The sequence below is a fragment of the Carcharhinus amblyrhynchos genome, chromosome 7, assembly GCF_965287045.1.
Source record: "Carcharhinus amblyrhynchos chromosome 7, sCarAmb.v2.hapA, whole genome shotgun sequence".
NCBI classification, from domain to species: Eukaryota; Metazoa; Chordata; class Chondrichthyes; order Carcharhiniformes; family Carcharhinidae; genus Carcharhinus; species Carcharhinus amblyrhynchos.
In genome coordinates, this window is record NC_137330.1 from 86428652 (window position 1) to 86451581 (window position 22930).

Genomic DNA, 22930 nt, shown 5'->3' on the forward strand with positions numbered 1-22930 from the left:
CGCCTGGGGAAAAGATTCTCCTCTGAATGCAGAAAGTCATTTCGGTGCATGAATGGCCACACTTGGGCTCAGATCGTAGCTCCTGAATTAGGTACACTGTCAGGGAATTTTCAGTTGGCTGAAGTCATCCCACGTAAAATGGCCCTGGATGGTTGGATTTTCACTCCATTGTATGCTCTAGGGAAACATACTTGTGTGGTATTTCACTATGGAGGCAATGGGTTCGCAGCGAGCTGAGGGGCGTAGCAGGATTGCATGTTGCAGATGTCACACACAACTGGTGGTGAATGGATAGTTTGGAAGATATTTGAAGGAGTGGCAAACCCAAGTTTGTAGAATGTACATCATTGCAGTAATGTTAGCACAATCATATCTGAAGGTCGTGGATCTATCCACCTTATAGTGATTGACAGCCATTCTGCTTTGAAATTGAAATGGCCACATTCTGCTTTTCCCTTCCCGGAGAAGTTAATAACGGCAGTTATTAGCTTTGTTTAGTTGAGATCCATGGTGCTAATGGGTTACAGGACAACCGATGTTTTGTTAATTTGAGAATGAATGACAGTTTCAAGAAGCTGTAATAACAGATGGTCCCTTTGAAGTGATTTCTGGTTTGTTGTAACAGCTAATAGGATTACAAGTACTACAAGGATTTTTCACATGACAGGATGCATTTTCTTCTTATTTTCAGTGACATGAAGGCTCTTGTTAGATGATGTGAGTTTTATTTCCCACAAGGAAAAGGAATGTAGAATTCCATTGATATTGCATGTAATTGGAGGTTGTATGTAGTGCATACTGGATGAATGGCTCTGGAGGATAAATAAGGAACATAGAGATAGCATGGGCAATCTGAGGATGCATGGTGAGACGGGATGACAGAGGTGAGGGGTGAGGTTTAGGGAGCTTTTAATTACTGTTAGAATCATATAATCCTTTACAGTGCAGCAGGCCACCATCCAGCCCACTGAGTCTGCACAGACTCTGACGGACGATGTTACTCATGCCCTATCCCTGTATCCCCATATATTTACCCTGCTAAACCTTCTAGCTTACACATCTTTGGTCACTAAGGGGCATTTTACCACGGCTGATCAACCTAACCTACACATCTTTGGAGTATCGGAGAAAACCAAAGCACCTGGAGGAAACCCTTGCAGACAAAGGGAGAATATACGAACTCCACACAGTCACCCAAGGCCAGCTCACCAAAGGATTTGAACCTGGGTCCTTGGCGCTGTGAGGTAGCAGTCCTAACCACTGTACCACCCATTGAGCTGGGAACCTGTGCTGCAGAACTGAGGTGGCTTTCTAAGCAGCCCGCCTCCACACCCACACTCATGCATTTCAGCAAGGCATGCAAGCTACACCACGAACTCAAACCCGGTGTGAAAAGACAAAAATGGCCTGTTTAGCTTGGGATGCAGTTTGCGGATTGCAAAAGTGCAAAGATTGAGTTTTCCTGAGCCCAGTGGAAGAACTGGGCCTCTGGTCTAGAGCTTGAATTCACAACCTTCTCACTCAGAGGGAAGAACCACCATGATCCAAGACCCCTCAACCAATTTCAAATCTAATTCTAGAGTGTGTTTTAAGAGATTTTAAGCTTTGCCCCTAGTTTCAATAGCAGCTGACTGAAATCATATTAATTAAAATCTCACATACTCTGGCTTGTCCAAGGTAGTCTTCATCCAGTAAATGCAGACACGTCTGTGGTACAATGCCACGTAGCAGTCGAGAAGCATGAAAATACCTCTGAAAGCTCAATAATCTTTTCACTCTTTTCTTTGTGCCAATTTCACCCGCGTGTGCAGTTGCTAAACAGAAAGAAAGAAAAATTTGTATATAAGTAATTGCAAGTTAAAAACAAAAACCACACAAATTAAATGCATCCTAGATCAAAATGCAGCCTGAAAGTTTGGTATATTATTAAATCTGATGTGATCATTTCTGGTGCCTAAATCAGGAACAGGTTATTCACCCACTGGCAAACAGCCATAAAAGCACTCTGACTCGAAAATAGCATTGTTCTAGTTAAATTATAACAGATACATCTGTTTACACTGTGTAATTTTCCCATGGCGTTGCTTACAGTGAGTTGTAGAGTATACTGTTACACAATTAGAGAGGTACTGCACCATGATATACACATTATACTGTATAGTGTAGCTGTGTTTAACTTGTTCTGTCTCTTTAAGGTTACAGAATGCAATTACTGTAAATAGACACACTCTTGAATATGTTCAGGCCAATTCCTATTGTTGAGTAAAAGTTGGAGGTGAACAATTGTCTTACGCAGTCATGCAAAATGGGCAATAATGAATCAGTCTCATTTTGACCTACCGCCCAACTTTCCATTGCTTTGTCTCCAGACTAGTAGTTGCTTGCAAATCCTCATTTGGGAAGAGGCCAAGTGACAATGAGAAAAAACCAGCAGCAAATGGCTCACTGGCCCTTTTTAAAAACATATGCTCCACATTCTTTGGAAGGTTCCCTAACTGTTTAGTCATGGTTTGTTCAAATGGCACTGACCTTCTACCAATATGTTTTCCGAGTAATAAAGTACACATGGGACACCTTCAAGGAGGTGCAGCAGATGTAAAACTTACATGTACAGACTTTGGTTGATTTTGAAAGATGACCAACAATATGCCATGTCAGAGGGATATGCTTCTCCACCTCTTCCTTCTATCAGTATATTATAGAAACTGAGATTTCCACCCCCTCCTTTGCTTTCTCTCCTTGTTAATTTTGCCAAATTGCATCACTAACCATTTTCCATGTTTATCAATGACAACTGTCATAGAATCCTATAGTGCAGAAGAAGGCCATTCGGCCCATCAAGTCTGCACTGACTCTCTGACACAGCATCTTAATCAGGCAACCCCCTCCTATCCTATGCCCGTAACTCCACATATTTACCCTGTTAATCCTCTTAATCTGCACATCTTGGGACAATTTACAATGGTCAATCCACCTAACACATCTTTGGACTGTGGGTGCAACTTACAGCACCCAGAGGAACCTCACGCAGAATGAGGAGAATGAGCAAACTCCTCACAGACAGCTTCCAAGGCTGGAATTAAACCCAGGTCCCTGTGAGGCAGCAGTGCTAATCAGTGTGATACTCTGTCACCCAACATGCTGCTTTTTAATAAATACACAGAACTAAAGGAGGGGAAAAATTTACTTCTGAAAGCTAAAAGATCAAACTAGACCAGTGATAATAAGTGGACCAAATGTTAAAGAGTCTCTCGTGGCTTTGCATCCTATTACAGTTATTGAACTTTTTATTAGATGAAATGAAACACTAAAGATAACAAACAAACCATATAAATGTGAGCATTTGGAGTTTTGTTTTAAATGATGAATAAGATGTACTACACTTGAAACCAACATATCTTCTACAGAGCATTTACAACAATTGCTTTCTCATTTAGTAGTCTGTTAGATTACATTTTGAAGGGAACTTGGCTATCTTAAGGTAATGCCTTCTCTTTGCTCTCAACTGTACCTTCACGTCTGTCTTTGATGCCCAAAACTCCAATAAAACCATGATTCACCCTCACTACGGCAGTTCCTCTTTCCTATGGCTCTCATCTCTGCCCCCTTAAATCAAAGGATGTTGTCCTGAAAGGATATGGGGCACAATTAGCTTAGCCATTCATCAGCACATTTGGTTGGACCACAAACATTATTGGATCCTGGTATTATCGGTGAAAATGGTTCATTATTCCAGGACTATCCTGGAATGGAAAGACAGCCTCCAGCTTATTTTTTTCAACTGCAAACCAACTGCATGCCTCTTCCTGGACTATTCCATCCTCATCTCCAACTGTAAGTATGAGAAGCTCATGGATTGGCCTGGATTTTCATTCCCCAGTTAGGTAGCGGGGCTTGGGAAATTTCCTGGTTCACCATGTACCCCCCCAATCCGGAAAAATTGCTGGATGGAGTTGGCTCCCCACCCCGCACCACCTCCCCCCCCACCCCGGGTGCAGAATGGAGGTGGCCTTAGGGGCTGCCAAGTGCTGAGGAGGGCTGTTAAAGGCCCACTTTGGTTCTCTGGGAATTCATTCTGGTGGTTTCCTTAGATATTAGGCCCTCTTGTTCTCAGCCCTTAAACCCACTCATCCACTTTTCACGTCCATGCATGCCATACATGCCAACTCATGCACCTTTACATGGTCATTATATTCAGTCATTGTTTGCTGGGGATGGCAGCTGATTTCCTGGACATACTAAGTAAAGGAAAACACAGACTTGAGCTTACAAAATTGAAAAACTTGTTTTTGTTTTATGCAGGCTACTCCAAAATCATTTTCCCCGACATTACTTTTTAATGAAATAATAAACATTTTCAAATCTTGATACACTACAGAAGAAAATGGTGTGGAGTGAAACTGTAAATTTAAATGCTTTCAACTCTTCCACAATATGTAATGAACAAAAGAATTCCACCTGTAGTGGCCTTTTGACAGACAGTTAACATTTTATGCAGGGGTGAAATATAACTGTTGGAAAGAATGGAAGTTCCTATTTACTAACATAAAGGGCCTGAACCTCTGCAGAGTAGTGATCAGAATTGGATTATCACTCTGCTCCTATGTTTTTACTTTGTAATATTTTTGATCCTGTTTTGTCCAGCTCTCTGGCTTGGGCCAGGTGAGGACTGTGCAGGGTAGGACACTCCTGAAGCCTTCAGTCAAGTGCTGCTGAATTGGAGGCAAGTTAACCATGTCCTCCCCTTCTTTTACGGTACAGGCTGCTGACTGTTAGGTAGGTTTAAAGGTCCGGCCAAGGCAGAGGTTGGTTTGTCAGGTAACTGGTTTTAATTGGGGGAGAGGATATCTAGTTGGGGTGGAGTACGGGATGGGGGAGGTGAAACAACAGTGGGTGTTGGAGGTGATAGGACAACTGGAAGAGAGTCGGGGTGGGGCAGTCAGTACATAGAGTATGGGACATTATAGCGTAGTACAGGCCCTCGATGTTGCGGCAACCTGTGAAACCAATCTTAAGCCCATCTAACCTACACTATTCCAATATCATCCATATGTTTATCCAATGACCATTTAAATGCCCTTAATGTTGGCGAGTCCACTACTGCTGCAGGCAGGGCATTCCATGCCCTTACTACTCTCTGAGTAAAGAACTTACCTCTGACATCTGTCCTATATCTATCACTCCTCAATTTAAAGCTATATCCCCTTGTGCTAGCCATCTCCATCCGAGGATAAAGGCTCTTACTATCTAATCCTCTGAGCATTTTATATGCCTCTATTAAGTCACCTCTTAACTTTCTTCTCTCTAACAAAAACAGCCTGAAGTCCCTCAGCTTTTCTTCATAAGACCTTCCCACTATATCAGGCAACATCCTGGTAAATCTCCTCTGCACCCTTTCCAACACTTGCACATCCTTCCTATAATGCAGCGACCAGAACTGTACGCAATATTCCAAGTGTGGCCGCACCAGAGTTTTGTACAGCTGCAACATGACCCCATGGGTCCGAAACTCAATCCCTCTACCAATAAAAGCTAACACACCATACGCCTTCTTAACAACCCGATCAACCTGGGTGCCAACTTTCAGGGATCTATGCACATGGGGAGGAGAGGACAATTGGAGAGGGGGCAAAATGGTTGCAGGGTTGAGGGTGGGGGGGCACGATTGATTTGGCTTGGGATTTGGTTGAGGTTTGGGGTGGGCTGTCCATTGTGGTGGGCATAGTTAGTAGGATACTGGGAATCCCCTGGGGTTTCGGGGGAATCCCATGGGAAGTTGGCATGTGTCTATAGAATAGCTCCCCAGAAGCTAGAAGTTGTATTAATTCTTCTAACCTTTTACACATTCATTAACACAGTTAGAGCAATTAGAAGTTTATGATTTAAATAGCGTTTTCGGATAGCTCCCAGTGCAGGGCAATCACCCATCAGAAGTTTGCATTTCCGGGCAATTGCTGTATAAAGCTCACCAAGAGCGTTCCCAGTGTATCATTGGGATACCCCTCAGTTACTCTACACTGGAGCTCAGAGGTTACAGCCCAAAGACTTTATGTTATCAAAAATATTTGCCTATTGCTGTTTAAATAGGACATTGCAGATAGAGCAACCTAAAACAAAGCCTTTAGTGCGTCAAAAGCATTCCAGCAATTTAATAAAGTCAATGTGTGTGCTTCAATCTCTTTGAAGGTTTCCTATTTGAAGTTTACACTGCATAAAACCGGAAGCAGGTGCTACAGAGCTGTGTGCATATGAATGCTACAAAGTCAGCATAGGAAATGGTCTTTAATCATTTGAGTGCTTTAATTTTGCACTTTGCCAAAAGCAGAGATTATTTGACATGAACATTTTCCAAGAGATTTGCAAAAATCCACAATTACACTTCAAAGCATGCAGGCCAAGAATGGCATACGCTTGAAAATGGGTGAGGGTGTACAGTATTTGTCACATACAACTGATTGCTAGTATTGAGTTCATTGGTGGGGATGTCACTGTCAGGGACTATATTAATACTTTGCTGTAAAGCAGACCAACAACATTCTTACAGTTCCTGCTAATCATACAAAATGTGTGTTTATTTTAATAAGAGTTTCTGTTCAATTCACTCTTGATTTAATGAAGTATTGTGCACGACTTCCAAAAACAGCACAAGCAATTATTATTCGCTGTAAAGTGTAGGGCAGAGTTAGCACATATCAGGAGCTGATCTTCAGACGTGGAAAGTTGTCATAGGTATCCTGCTAATTTTCCATATATGGCCTTAAAAGTAGTCATTAGCATGCTTCTGCTTAAATGGGGGGCAGGGGAGCATGATTGTCTTGGGCCGATAGACCCCACTGGGATGCCTGATAGGCCACTGAATTGGACATGAGGGCCAAATCAGGATTCTCACTGGGCGTCAAGCCCGTTGTGAGTATCCCAACCCATTGCACCCGGCTAGATCGCATTCCCGTTCAGAGGGGGTGAGAACCAGAGCTTGAGGGGGTCCTCAACTGACCTGGGGGGGCCTCAAGCTGGAGGGTACGTGTTGACTATTGACCTCAGTGGTCTCCCTTGGGGTAGAGTTCTCATGGCTGGACTTCAGAAAACATGGATATCACTCTTAGGATGGTGATTTCAGTCACCTTTCTGCTAAAAATCTTTATTGCCTGTGTTTTGTAAAACTTTGAAGTGGACTGATCGAATTAAAATCCATGTCCCCCATGAACACCTGGAAGCCTTCAAAATCACAGCAGCAGTCAATTCTACAGTAGGGATTGCCCTTGGTTGATTTCAGAAACCCCAGGTACCATCAGATTTTTTTTGAAATGCTTTGAGTGACAGGAGCTGTCAATTCCATGAGGGAGATCTCCTTGCATTCTCCCATCAGCCCCTGTTGCTCTGAAACCTCTTAGAACTGCTTTGATTAACAGGAACATTCAATTTCACTCAGGAGATCCACCTTTGTAGCTTGAATGAGCTCCAGCAACTGTGAAACCTCAGAAATATTTTGATTAACAGCTCCATAGCAGATCAAAGGGGGTATTAACTTAGGTTTGTTTACACGAGGAACTGATGGTCCATTAATTGCTAAATGTTTTGGTGACTGACAGCTCCAGGGCAAATCAAACAGTTCATTGTTGATATAATCAGTTCATGCCCCATTAAGTCTGAGTTGCTTCCTCTTTTCATCACACTTGTTCTGTATGTTTAACACTACATTTTTCTTTCAAGTCTCTGACCTGTCCTGGAAAGCAGCTATGTTTTCTAATACCATTTTTTGTACCACTAGCTTTTTTTAATGGCCCGCAAAACTTCTCACTGAACGCATGAGCTTCATATTACTGTGTTTTTAGTTCCGCAAAGCTTCAAGATTGGATAGGCTGCGTTTTTATCTTTGAAAAAGAGAAGGCTGAGGGAAGATTTAATTGAAGTACATAAAATATTGAAGGGGGCCTTGATAGGGCGGAAATGGAAAGACCATTTGTTTTTTGATTTGGTTTGATTTATTATTGTCACATGTATTGGGATACAATGAAAAGTATTGTTTCTTGCGCACTGTACAGACAAAACATACTGTTCATAGAGTATATAGGAGAGAAGGAAAGGAAAGGAAGAAAGTGGAAGAGAGTATGTCCAGGGTGCTTGGTGTCCTTGAAAAAGCTGGCTGCTTTTCCGAGAAGTATAGATGGAGTTGCTGGGTGGGAGGCTGGTTTGCTTGATGGCCTGTGCTTTTTTTAAAAGCAGAGGAGGCACCAGGAGGAAGAGATTAAAAGTGATAGGCTGAAGGATAAAAGGGGAAATTATTTTAAACAGGCTGGGGGTGGGGAGTATTGGTTGCAGCAGAAAGCTTCAAAAACATGCAGTGCATGGTTATCCATTAGATGTTCCACGATCAATGGGGCTAATGAAAAAGGGTGAAAGATTTTAGCCGACAGGCTGCCTCCTCTGCTACTATTTTCTACAACTCTATCATTAATCTCCTTACTTTATCCAATGCAACCCTCAGAACGACTATTCATATTAGTTAAAGAAGACATCCAAGTAATTTTCCATTGACATTTGAGGTACTGGGCAACTGATGCCTGTAATACTATCCCTAGACTATTCATCCAGAAACTCAGCTACTGTTCTGGGGACCTGGGTTCAAATCCCACCATGACAGTTGGTGGAATCTGAATTCAATAAAAATATCTAGAATGAAGAATGTATTGATGGCCATGGACCATTGCTGATTGCTGGAAATACCCTTCTGGTTCACTAATGTTCTTCAGGGAAGGAAATCTGCCGTCCTTACCGGGTCTGGCCTACATGTGATTCCAGAGCCACAGCAATGTGGTTGACTCTCAACTGCCCTCCAAGGGCAACGAGGGCTGGGCAATAAATACTGGCCAGCTGGCAATGTCCATGTCTCATGAATGAATTTTTTAAAAAATGAAGATGCAGAATTTTGTCCATTTGAATGTTGGCTCATTGGGTGTTTCATTGGAAGTTTCACAAGTCTGATTTTTGTCATGGCTACCTTGGGATTTGAAACTGACTTTAGAGTGATGACAATACTACACTTAAAAAGATATGCCAGATCCTACATGTGAAAACTGCCAATTAAAGCACCAGACTCTTTCAATATGATTTTGCTTTTTCTGCATCAGTGTTCATCTTTTTAAGAATTATCAATAATATCTCAATGTAATCCGTTGGCACTCTGGACATAAGATGATATGCAAGAATGCAAGTCTTTTTATGATGGTTTTCTCACCATTTTCAGCATCCATAAGTGAGATGGTGGGCAGCTGGTCACTAGGAGATATGCAACGCCTGGTATTGCGGTAACTTTCTCTCCTTAGATAGGATTGGAAACTTGTGAGGCATTATACGTACTAATCTATATTTCTCTGCATTATTGTATACAGGATCAAAACCCTGCTGTACTGTGTCACCCCGATGCTCTTGCACCAGGTACAATTTCAGAGCTACACTTCAATCTGTTATCATGGGTTTGTGTGAAAGATAGAACCATGGAAATGCAATTGTCGTGGGGAAAACCACAGGTCTGATTCAGTTATATCACATATTTTAAATGGACATTACATGGAACTTCTAATTAGTTTTGTAATGAACTAAATTTTGGGGGAACAGTTCAATTAGAAGCTTCAATGCTTTTTCCTGGGTTCTTGCTGCAGTAGAGGTAAATCCACAGTTACAACTCACAAAGATTGGTATCATGAAAGATCTAACATGAAGAGATGAATTTTCCCATTCTGCCCACCATGGGAATTGTAGCAAGGTCAATGGAAAGGTCCGTTGACCTCGGACGGTATTTTACGGTTTTGGGAAAACCCACACAAAGTGTTTCCTGCATTAATGTGAGACTGGGGTTACTTTTCCTCCAGTTATTCAGAAAGAAGGGAAAGCAGGAAATGTACTTGAGTGTCAGCTGAATGGCTGACCACAGATTCAGGAACCTGACATACCTGGCATGGTGGGGCAGGTGTGATTCATGTGGGGGCATTTATTTGAGCTTTGAAGTGCAATAGTCCATAGCACTGTCAGCAGCAGCAGGAAATGCACCGATTTCTGCACTGGAGACAGTGCTTGGAATTCATTCTGGAGAATTGTGGCCATGATTTATGTTTGCATAAAATAGCCCCCGCCCTTTTCCCTTTCCCGCCCCAAAATAAAAGAAAATCATTCATGTTTGCTGTGATCAGTACTTTCAGAAGTTTACTAAATGAACTATTGTAATAAGTGATGGCACACAGGATGATGAACTGCAGTCAACCCTTTGCCAAATATACTTCTCTTCAAGAAAAAATCCTCAGTTGATGAGTTAAAAAGTTAACTTGTAAGCAATTTGGAAGATATAAACTACAGTATTGAGTCATAGGGCTGGAGGCCTTTCTTCAAAACTGTTGCCATTTGTACTTCATATAGGCTTAATCTACTTGACCTATACATCTTTGGACACTAAGTGGCAATGATAAATGCACAAGGATAGGGTGAAGGAGAGGGCTTGGGTGAGCTGTTCTTTCCAAAGACTCAATGGACTGAATGGCCTCCTTCTGCACTGCAGAGATTCTGTTCTATTCTGTATAGGATCCATCTCTTAGTTCAATTTAAATTTAAGCGCCCATGACTTAACTGCGTACATACAGTTCATGAGTGCAGTCAATTTCTAATGCAAATGCAATTTTGTTTCAAAAAGAAAATCTATGATGAATGGCCAGGCAGTAAACTTCCTAGCTTCACCGCAAATTCACAAGGTAGACTCTACATCCAGGAATTCAAGATCAGCCATATGCTGTGAATAGAAGCTCTGGGCTCTGTGGGTTTTGTCTCAGATATTTTGTCAATACTTACTGTTTAGAAGGCGGAAGTCAATGACTGGGTACGATCCTCGGCGCTCAGAGAGAAGCCCTGCTTGCCCTCTCACTCGTGCATTTCCTGGGAAAACACAAATTCAAGAGGAACATTAGAAATGATGGTTTTGTTTTTCAGTATTAGTATTCCATGCTGCTACCTTAATCCCTTTTCATTTTGCATCACATTTTTTCAATCTCCACACTTTGTCAACATAATTGGATCAATTTCCATGTTTTGATAGAAGTGAAAATGCTGAACATGATATCTACAAAACTAAAGTGGGTTCTACAGTAACTCGTTATATAAAATAACTAGCGTATACAATCAGTATTGTCAGTCATCAATTAAGATATTTTTGAAGATCCAGGCCAAGGTTTTCTCTAAGCTAACATGTTGATGATACTACACTAGATGTTCAATTCTGCTCATTGCATGCACTTCCTTTCAAGATCCAACTAAAATGTGTGGACATCCAATAGATAATACATTTGTAACTGGCCTCAGTTAGCAAAGAAAGTGGAAGTCAAAGTAGAACAAAGAACTAAGAACAAAGAAAAGTACAGCACAGGAACAGGCCATTCAGCCGTCCAAGGCTGTGCTGATCATTATGCCCTAACTAAAAAAAACCTTCTGCCCGTATCCCTCTATTCCCTCCCTATTCATGTACCCATCCAGATGCCCCTTAAATGTTGTCAATGTGCCTGCTTCCAGTACCTCCTTTGGCAGCACATTCCAGACACCCACTACTCTTTGCGTGAAAAATTTCCCCTGCACATCTCCCTTAAACTTTCCCTCTCTCACCTTGAACCTGTGCCCCCTTGTAACTGATGCTTCCACCCTGGGAAGAAACCTCTGACTATCCACCCTGATTATGCCTTTCAATATTTTGTAGACCACTATTAGGTCTCCCCTGAGCCTCCATCATTCCAGCAAAAACAATCCTAGTTTATTCAACCTCTCCTCCTAACCGACATCCTTGAGACCAGGCAAAATCCTGGTGAACCTTTTTTGCACTCCAAAGCTTCCACACCCAGATTAAACTCTATCTGCCATTTATGTGTCCAAGTCTCCAATCTAGCTATATCCTGCTGTATCCTCGGCACTATCAGCAACTCCACCAATCTTTGTGTCATCCGCAAACTTACTAATCAGACTGCCCACATTTTCCTCCAGATAGTTTATATTTACTACAAACAACAGAGGTTCCAGCAATGATCCCTGTGGAACACCATTAGCTACAGATCTCCATTTTGAAAAATACCCTTCCACCACTACTCTCTGTCTTCTATAACCGAGCCAGTTTTGTATCCATCTAGCCAGCCCACCCTGAATCCCATGTGATTTTAGTTTTTGTACCAGTCTACCATGTAGGACCTTGTCAAATGCCTTACTGAAGTCCATGTAAACTAGATCAACAGCCCTTTCCTCATCAACTACCTTTGTCACCTCTTCAGAAAACTCAATCAAGTTGGTGAGACATGAGCTTCCCCGTACACTGCCATGCTGCCTGCCACTAACTAGTCCATTTTCCTCCAAATGTGCATATATTCTGTCCCTCAGTATCTTCTCCAAAATCTCCCCCACCACTGACATCAGGCTCACCGGCCTATAATTTCCTGGATTATCCCTGCTTCCTTTCTTAAACAAGGGAACAACATTGACTATTCTTCAGTCCACTAGAACCTTGTCTGTGGCCAAAGAGGATGTGCTGGACAGTGAAATCCCTCACCCAGCGTATATTCTAAAAAATTGACTATCTGCTTCAGAGATTTCAGCTAAAGTGAATACAGGAGTTTCTAATTTGACTCCTCCTTAGAAAATGCCAACCCACCATCTTCCCATTGCAACATCTAGCGTAAATTGAAATTGCATCCTGGGTTCAACGACCCTGTTACAACTGTGAAGATGTTTATGCCTTTATTGGTTGTAATTTTGACTAGATTATTTAATAATGCAAAGGGGAAACTAAAAAACGTACTGAGGCTAGAGGTAAATGTGGGCAGTAAATTTACACCCAATTTACAGGAAAGAGACCAGATTTCATACAAAGACTGAAGGGCGGGATTTCCCAGCTGCGCTCGCCCCAAGACTGGAAAACCCCGCCCAAAGTCAACAGACCTTTGCATGGTCCTGTCCAGCCCAGTATGATTCCCATGGCAGTGGGATGGGAAAATTCCACCCTGAGGTTTCACTGATGATAACATATGATTGTAAGTAGATCACAAAGGTAGTAATTGCACAAAAAGGCACATATGAGCATAAGAACTTGTTTAATGGTACACTGGGCTAGTTATTCTTCCACTGTGACAAACTCAGTGTTAGATGCACTTGGTCTTATGCTAATTTCAATTTTTAACATTTAGAAAAACACTCCTGACTATATTCTTCTCAAGGATTCAACCAAGTGGCTATTTGTCATAAGTAGATTGCAGCAGTGGAAATGAACAAGTAAATGAACAGGAAAGTAATAAAAGACAAAATCCAAGTAGGCACCATATCAGCCACTGAAGCTTCAATAGGGATCAGAGAGGAACCAGTCTCTGAATTTCTGTGCAGCAGCATCTTGGCATCAATGGTGAAAAGACAACAGAAGTCATCGATTGCCAAAAAGAAAGCAAAGCAGAGTTTTGATTTGGAGCCTAATGCCTGCAATTGGCTCCCCACTTGTTTTTTTTAAAATGTTATAATGTAGGAAACATGGCTGCCAAACACAGCAAGATCCTGCAAAGAGCAATGGAATAAATGATCACATTGTCTCTTACAGGTGTTGGCTGATGGATAGGCTAAGTGTTAGCCAGGACTTCCCTGCTCATCTTCCATGGGATGTTAACATCTATCTAAGAGGGCCTTAGTATAACATTTTATCTGAAACTCAGCCTCTCCGACTCCCGCAGCACTGCACTAAAATGTCAGCCAAGTTTTATCCTCAAGTCTCTAGAGCAGGTCTTGAATCCACAACCTGCTGACTCAAGAGACGTGAACACCGTCACCGAGTCAATGGTGACACCTATTTCTCTGCAGACCCCTAGACAAAATGTCTGTCCATTCTAGACAAAAACGCGGTAGAATAACATTCCTGTAAACAAACATTGCTGCTTCTGCCGCTGCATAGGTCTACAGACATTAACGGAGCCTCCCAAAAGGAACATTTCCTGAGCGGATGTTTGGCTACTTGGCATATCCCAGTGGTGTCTGTATATAAACATAGTTCCTGTTTGATGACAAAAGTTCACCCTGAATCACATCTAACTGTCATTAAGGGTGGAGTACATATGGCAGATAGCTCAAAGATATAAAACATCACATTCATTATAAGCCCCGGTTAAATGGAAATTAATGTGAAGGTCAGTAAATGTGTCTGTAATATAGGAATGCTGCCTTTAAACAGAAGCTGTATTTGGAAAAAAGAAAACAGTCAAAACATTTTTTGTAAACTGTACTATTAATTGATTTTGGGATATAAGTTTTACGTCTTAAAACAAGTTTATATCTGGTTGTTTAATAAGTGGTTAGAACAAGGGACAAAATGTTTGCACTGTATTTTAAGTTACAAAGTTCTAAAATTATTAGCTAGTGAGGCCCTACAGTAGTACAAGGAACACACACACAGGCAAAATGTCCTTTTATGCAATCATTCCCTTTATCCACAATGAAATTGAACACCCACACTGAGCAGTGTTAACACAGAATATTAGCTTCTGCCAAAATGTTGTCACTGAAACCAGGTTGTAAAGGATTTTGCTAATCCACATGATAAAATTTTAATTCATCATCTAAAGCTATCTACTGTGTGTGGTATATTTTATTTGAACACTATGCTGTCAATGGAAAAGGAAATAGAAATCTGTGGTTCCCCTGTGGCAATTCTCCATTCCAAATGACTTTTAGATATTCTGCCTGAAGCACACTGCCAGTGGAGGTGGTGGAAGCAGGCATGTTGGTAACATTCAAGATGTATCTTTATAGACACATGAATGAGAGGTGAACAGAGGGATAGAAATCATGTATTGCTGCAGGTCTGATGGGCCGAAGGGCCTGTTCCTCTGCTGTACTGTTCTTACCTTCAGTACTGCAATTTCTATGGGATGAGCCTTCACTTTTAACGTTAATGAACTGACCTCTTTTGTGCCCAGTTCAGTTTTTGATTTCCATTGAAACAGCTGCTTTTCACGCAGTGGTAAATATGAAAATTTGCCCCATCTAAATGAAGCTAAACAAAATTTGGCTACTCTATTGCAGCCTTTTTGGCTACTTGACAACTATTTTGGTTCTGTTGCAAGTGAACAACCAAACCAATTTAGTTCTACGATCTAAGAATATCATCTTCTAAATAAATCTCTCCCACCTTCTATGGGTTTGCACAGGCATTCATGTGACACTGTTTCAGAAGAGCTTCCCTTTGCACCACGTTGATGACCATATTGAGCTGGCACTGCAGTTAGGCTCGCCAGTTCTGGTTGACATATTTCTGGAGGGCTGTTCACATGACGTTGGATCATACAGTATTCAATTACTTAACATGTGATCATTTATGTCCACTCTTTGCAAATATTATTCAACTTACCTCAGTTGAGTGTCTCAGTGTCACTACGGGCTGAATAACATTTTACTCCTTTTACTTTGTCGAGTACAAAGAATTCAGTGTAAATGAATTACAATGTAATTTTAAAGATTAACGCAAATCTGGGTAAACCATTCCCCAAACAGATTTTGGGTAACTACTAAACAATGTGGTCAGAAAGTGGCAGTCCTGGTGAAAAAAACCGGTGAGAATTCCGCTGGCACTGACGGCTGGGAGCCTCACGGAACACTGAACTTCTGTAACAAAAACTTTTTTTCCCACGTGTCATGCCACTGATTTGCTCGCCCCCGGGGAAACTTAATCTCTGCTATCAATGGGACACTCCTTTCAAAAGCCTCCCTAGCACCTCTTCTAGATCCGGTCGTGGGCATGGATGCCTGGGAGACAGCATCACCATCCTCTGAGGGAGCCCTCACCAAACTCCTGGATGGTGTGCAGCAGAGGTGGGAAGTCCTATACACCCGGGGGAGTGGCCGCCATAGCGACTGCCAGGTTTTTACAGAAGAGGATGGGCCAACAGTGCTACAAACAGATGAATGATTTTTTTTGTGCAGTCAGGGTAAGTCAGCCTCCTCACGTCTCCTGCGACACCACTTCACACAACCTTCACACCTTCATCGTGAACTTTCACCAGCCACCTCCTGGGTTCCCAACTCCAATCATGTGGCCCTCTCCCTCCTCGTGCTCCCCTCCTCTCCAAGTAAGTAATTTGCTCCTTGCATCCCTGCTCCAACTCAATTCCTATGCATGCCAAATGTCATAACCATCTGAAGTCTCAGGACACCCTCCTACACTCTCCCCATCTGTCTCATTGCAGGTCAGACTCAAGCACAACCGTCGTGAGTGTGCTGTAATCAGGCCTGAGCTGAGATGCCTTATGCCCGGTGAGGAGAGTGCCCTTGAGTTGGCTGGGGAGGAACAGGACTGCACCTGTACAGAAGGTGAATTGGGCAGCAGACAAAAGTGAGAACCATCAAGACACACAGTCATGGTTCAAGTCTCATGTGGGTAACTTGTTTCCTGTCAGTTATCCCCCATGAAGCACTGATGTCATCTTGCTTCCCTTACAGGTCAATCAGTTGACTGGTCCAGACCATCCTTGTGCACTACGGAGACCACAGACTTGAGCAGCTCTGAGGGAGACATCTTGAAGACAAGCATAGAAGTGGCATTATAAGTGTCACCTCTACCCTCCGCCAACACAGATACTCACGCCTCAGTGGGATTAACTAGCAGGCAGGCTTCTGGGTCACTCACTTGTGAGAACATCACAGCTGAAGATCCACAGCAGGTGCAGGCAATGACATCTCAGGGAACCGGCACTTGGAGGGATGCTGGAGCCTAGGACTCTGCTAAGCCCCGAGCTGATGAAGTGCTTCTGGGTCCCGTTGTCTCACAGCTGCAAGAACTGCAAAGGTACAGTCAGGAAGGGATGACAGCATCCCTCCTCGGAATGCAAAGCCCACTGGACGAATCCCATCACCTTCTGTCCGGAAAATCGAAATGTCACACTTCATTGCAGGAGGAAATGGCCCACAACGCGAGGGAGAGGAGGCGGGCAGGAAGTGGTGTTGCCAACTTGCTGATCCTGCTAGGGGAGGTGGTTCTGCATGATGGCGTTGAAAAACATTGTTTATTGACCAGTGGGCCCTTAGCAAGGAAACAATCTATTTGCATCCAAGACAACTGATTTGAGTTGCCTGTGGAATATTTCTCAATTTTCTCCTTTACCTTGGTCGGGTGCTACCACCTTGCATTCAGTTGCAATGGAGAGAGGCTGCTGATCCTTTCTCCCTCTTGCTCTGGCAGGTGTCCTCTATGAGGGTGAGGCTTTTTCCAAGGGATGTCTAACATGTTTCAATACTGATTTATCAGTGAGGGAGGGTAGTAGTTGGTAATCAGTAGATTTCCTTGCTGACATTGGACTTGATACCATGGAACAACATGAGGTCTGGTGTCCATGCTGTGACCTCCAGGACCACTTCATCCTCAACTATGAACCACAGTGATGGCACCTCTCATTGGGCAGTCCTGCCAATGTGTGCAAATGAGGCCCATTTGTTAACAAAGCTTGGGCTTCAAGCTGATAACGTCAAGTGGGTTCGACGGTTGTCCACAACTCTCATCCACGTGAAACCCACTCCCAATTAAAATCCCACCCCTACTTACTAGGGACTTAGGCAGGAGGATTGAACATGGAGGCCCAAAAATTTGTCCCTGGATTGGCTTTGCCAAGTCAGGAGATTTCTTGGCTCAGCAAACCTGATATTTAAAAATGTCCGCCACTGGTTGGATTTTCTGTTGGGGCGGAGGCAACTTCAAAACGAATATGTAGGCTACTGGAATGTGGAGGCAGACTGAGCACAAGGCTCTGTGCTCTGGCACTGTGTTTAGATAAACAAAAAAACCCAAAAAACATTCCTCCAGCTTTCACCCACATATATTTGAAATTTCTGCCCTTTATCACTTTGCTCTTTTATCATTAAGATGTCTCACAACACCAGGTTAAAGTCCAACAGGTTTATTTGGAATCACAAGCTTTCGAAGTGCTACTCCTTCCTCAGGTCACGTCATGACAGTGACTGAATACAAACAGCTACCATGCAATGTGAATCCAACCATAAGAGTGGGGACATAAGAACATTGCAAGCGATTTTACGTTAATATGATGCAAGACTGTCACGTTACATCAGCTGTCCAGCTGAAATGACTTAAATGCCTATGAGAGATTTTTCCTTCTCCAACCAGAAAATGTACAACTTAACATCCCCAAGGAAGCTAAAGTCAACTTGAAAAAAAATTTAGGAGAATCTACAATGGCACTGTGACTGGTACTCCACTCAGCCCTGAGAGGAGCACAATGGAGTGCCATTGCCAAAACCTCAGAAATCCCCTCAAGCCTGGTATCTTAAGTCGTTAGTAACCACATTTATAACTTTGTTGGCCTAAATCTTCAGGTCTTGTCCTTCATGGGAATTGTCATGGGAAGGACAGAGAATTTGATGGGCAAGCAAAAGGTCTATTGACCTTGGATGGAAATTTCCAGTCTCATGGCCGACAGGACCCACCCATCAATCCCAGACTAAGAAAGTTTGCACTAATTTATATTGCAGTACTACAAAAGGGAAAGAAGGAGATAATATTATAGTAACTTTTAAAAATGTTTCCAGCAATATAGCTAATTTAATTTTATTTAAATTTCAAGACATTCACGGCACAGATTTAATATGTGCTTGGATTAAAATGCTTATAAATCAATCATTTCTTTATCCTGTCATTCTTGGCCATGATTGTTTTTCCATTTGATTTTCACTCAGAACAGTTATGAGCCCTAACTTGGCCATCCAGTTTGAATTATGGTTGTGGGAAGCTTCTGGAAACAACTATTTCTCATAACTTTAATATAGGTCATGATTTTAATTATATATTAATGTATCGTGTGGCTGGGGGGAGGGAGGGGTGCACAATTTCACAGATACATATCCATTATTTGCCATTAACATGGTTTACAAAAGATGGAAACTTTGTTTTAAAACCTGACCTGGATTTTCTATGTGCATAAAACTAAATTTAAAGCAGATAATTTCATTGTTTTAAATGTTTATTTTCAATTCGACAATTGGCTACATTGGCAGACTTCTATAACAGTAGGACAGATAATTCAACTTGGTACACAAAAAATTTGAAGTAAAAATTAAGTAAATAAAAAGGTTGAGTTGTAAATAGAACAAAAATCAAGAACAACTGAATTTAGCTGGAATTTTTTAAAGGGGTGGCACAGTGACACAGTGGTTAGCACTACTGCTTCACAGGGATCTGGGTTCAATTATCTGCTCGGGTCACTGTCCGTGTGGGGTTTGCACATTCTCCCTGCATCTGCGTGGGTTTCCTCTGGGTGCTCCAGTTTCCTCCCACAGTCCGAAAGACATGCTGGTTATAGGTGCATTGGACATGCTAAATTCTCCCTCAGTGTACCCAAACAGGTGCTGGAGTGTGGTGACTAGGGGATTTTCACACTAACTTCATTGCAATGTTAATATAAGCCTAATTGTGACTAATAAATAAACATTATTTTAAATAAAACTACGTCCTTCAATAAAAATCTCCTTTTACTAAATTAAATGTGGCACTGATAGTTCGGGGTAAACTGCATTAAAGCACAAACCTTACTAAAAGGGTTACTCAAGCGCTATTATAATTTTGCAGGTGATGTTTTTGTGTCACAACAGAATATGCTGTAAATCCTTTAGCAAATATTCAATTAAATAAAAATTACAAATGCAACTGTGTAATAGAACAGAGCTCATTTGCAAAAGCATAAAGAGACCAACAATTCTCAATGGCAATTACAGCCTTTTACTCAATGCTCATTCCAGTAAACTGCTGCAGTCTGATAAATAACAGTGCCTGCTGCGCTATCTCACTATCCAAAGATATCCTGTTGCCATGGTTCAGTAACCAATGATTCCTCTTCCTGCCCTTCCTCTTTCCTCCTGATGTTAGCAACACTCTATCTCTGGTAAATAGGAGCACTGCTGTCAATCCTCCAATTGCTTCCACTTTCCTTTGGTAAAATATTGTAAAGAATAATCAATCTACCCTGACAGCATGCACTGCTGCTGCTAAAAAAATGTGAATCACTGTCACTTATCTAAACACCGACATGAAGTGAGGGGCACAATGGCAATGGGAGGCATGATGGCACAGTGCTGCCTCACAATGCCAAGGACCCGGGTTCGATTCCCAGCTTGGGTCACTGTCTGTGTGGAGTCTGCATGTTCTCCCCATGTCTGTGTGGGTTTCCTTTGGGTGCTCCGGTTTCCTCTCACAGTCCAAAGATGTGTGGGTTAGGTGGATTGGCCATGCTAAATTGCCCCTTAGTGTCAGACTAGCTAGGGTAAATGCATGGAGTTATGGAAATAGGGCATGGGTGGGATTGTGGTCGGTGCAGACTCAATGGGCTGAATGGCCTCCTTCTGCATTGTAGGATTCCATGATTCTATAAAGGGGTCAAGACGGGTTTTGGCTTAATCACTTCAGTGCACGACAAATTACTGAGAAACTTTCAGGTATTCTAAACTCATGAAATTCGCTGCGGCATTTTCGAAAATACCTGTTAATGATGTTAAGACCCCAGTGCAACAGTAATGATTGATATAATAGCCAATAAGACATAAATTTTATGTTTCACTTTCGGTGTATTTGAAAACAGGTGTGTGGGGGGAGCTCAAAAAAAAAACACATTGCCCAGCCTTGACAGCACCTTCCCACCCACTGTCAACCTATCTCATTTTACAGTGGGCAGGGATGGTGTCAGTTGAAATTATTGAGGCCATTAGGGGGCCAGTTAATGTGGAGACTTCCTTTGGAGGGTGGGGGTGGATGGGTCCTCCTGCAGCCATTGGAGGCAACTGCCCCCAAGGTCATATTTCCTCCACCCCCTCCCCAGAGGATTTTCACAGTAATTTCACGGTAGCCTACTTGTGGCACTAATAAATGAACAAACAAACTTTACACCTACACCCCTGGCCTCTCAAATCTCCTGACTGGGATCTGCCAACCAGGCCCCACCAATACCCTGAAATTAGCAATCAGTCTGGTTACACAACCACTTCTTTATTGGGACTGGCCACCACTCAAACCTTGTGCTGCTTGGACTGGAGAGTGACCAGACAATCCAGGTGGCTGCTATCAATGCTCTAGGGTGGGATTTTCTTCCATGGATGGGGCAAAACAAGTAACCTTGTGTCCAGTGTAAAATGGCTGCAGGGCAGTAGGCTTTTGAGCGGGTAAACTCCCTGCCAGGAAATATGGCGCCCCATAATTTTTTTTATTTGTCCACAATATGTCGTCCCAATTGCTTGCATTTGGTCCATATCCCTCTGTACCCATCTTATGCATGTGACTGTCTAAATGCTTTTTAAAAGACAAGATTGTACCTGACTCTACTACTACCTCTGGCAGCTTGTTCCAGGCACTCACCACCCTCTGTGAAAAAAGTGCCGCTCTGAACACTTCTGTATCTCTCTCCTCTCACTTTAAACCTATGCCCTCCAGTTTTAGACTCCCCTATCTTTGGAAAAGATATTGACTAACAGATGATCTATGCTATGATCTAGTTGTTGTTATACTCTGAGTGTCATCATTGTTGTAATGAGTGAATGAATAGAGGCCTGTAGTCAACCTGTACGCAGTGAAGTTCTGCAAATAAAAATGAAACAAATGACCTGTTAATATGTTTTTATCATGCTGGTTGAGAAGAACACTGGGACAACACCCTTGCTCTTCTCTGAAACAATGCCAGGGGATCTTTTATGCCCACCAGAAAGTAAACCTGGTTAATGTTTCATCTGAAAGCCGGTACCTGTGACAGTGTAGTACTCCCTCGGTACAATACTATAGCAGATTGCATTTCTAGTAGCCTAGATTTTTATTTGTGGTGTGAATATCAGTGGTAAGGGCCAAAATTTATTGCCCGTCTCTAATTGCCCATGAGAAGGTGAAGGTCAGCTCAGCTGTCCTGAGTGACTTGTTTGGAAGAGTCAACCACATTACTTCTCTTGTGTGGTCATTAGACCTATCCTATGCTGTAGGAGACTGAAACCTAACACTGACCTTGTCAGTCACCTATGTCCGGCCCCTCACACCCCTCACATGTATGAGTAAGACGAACAAAGGACATTTAAGGAAATTAATGAGCCAGATTTGTATGGGTGTTGATGATAATCTGATTTACTGAAACTTGGGATGAATTGCGTTCTGGGTGTGGACATTGGCTGAGTCCCAACCCCATGTGGTAAGGTGCCTGTTGGTTGGCAGGTTAAAAATGGCACAGAAACTGCTTAAAACAGCATCCGCACCGCCTCCCGCTCCCTGGTCCGCTGCTGGGAGCCAGACCACCCATCAGCTGGGATTTGGATTCATTGGGTAGTGGTGGGTGAGGGAATGGGGTGGGGGGAGGTGGGCGGGGGGGGGAGTTCCTAATTGCTGATTAGACTTTTGTCACCATCCAGAACCCCATCCCAACTCCCAAACAACCTCTTTGGAAATGGCTTGGAGGTGGGAACAGGCTGGCAAATCAGCACCGAAGCTAGCGGCAGGAGCTTGCAGTCCCATTGGCCTCCAAGTCTCTCCTCCACTGCCATTTGAAAATTCCTGACTCAGAGGTATGTCAGGACATTTTGGGTGTGTTATCCTTCATCAGAATTGAAGATTAAATTCAAATAGGCATTCCAGGAATAATGTAACATTGCACAGGCATATTGCCTTGACAGCTTTAAGAGCTGGTGCTCTATGTGAGACAAGAGTCACACGTAGAACACAGTAAGTGTGGCAGATTATTTTCGGAATGACATCTGTGAACCAGTCTATTTTGTTTTACTAATACAACAGTTTTCATTGATTTTTTTCCTCCTTGTGCTTGTCACAGATGACCACATTTATTGAATTCAATTTGACAATTTGCCATGGTAGGGTTAAAATAAGAACCTATGATTTCTAGGCCAGGAC

The 22930-nt window shown here is 42.5% G+C and overlaps 1 protein-coding gene across 1 annotated transcript in view; it reads right to left on the reverse strand.

Annotated features, from left to right (window-relative positions):
* The window catches only part of LOC145345104 (3',5'-cyclic-AMP phosphodiesterase 7B-like), a 136052-nt gene that overhangs the window by 44236 nt on the left and 68886 nt on the right, over positions 1–22930 (reverse strand). The window contains exons 3-4 of the mRNA XM_080192717.1: positions 10837–10920; positions 1663–1814 (exon numbers count right to left, since the gene is read on the reverse strand). Of these exons, the coding sequence (XP_080048843.1) occupies positions 1663–1814; positions 10837–10920 (236 nt within the window). The remainder of the gene's footprint in view (positions 1–1662; positions 1815–10836; positions 10921–22930) is intronic.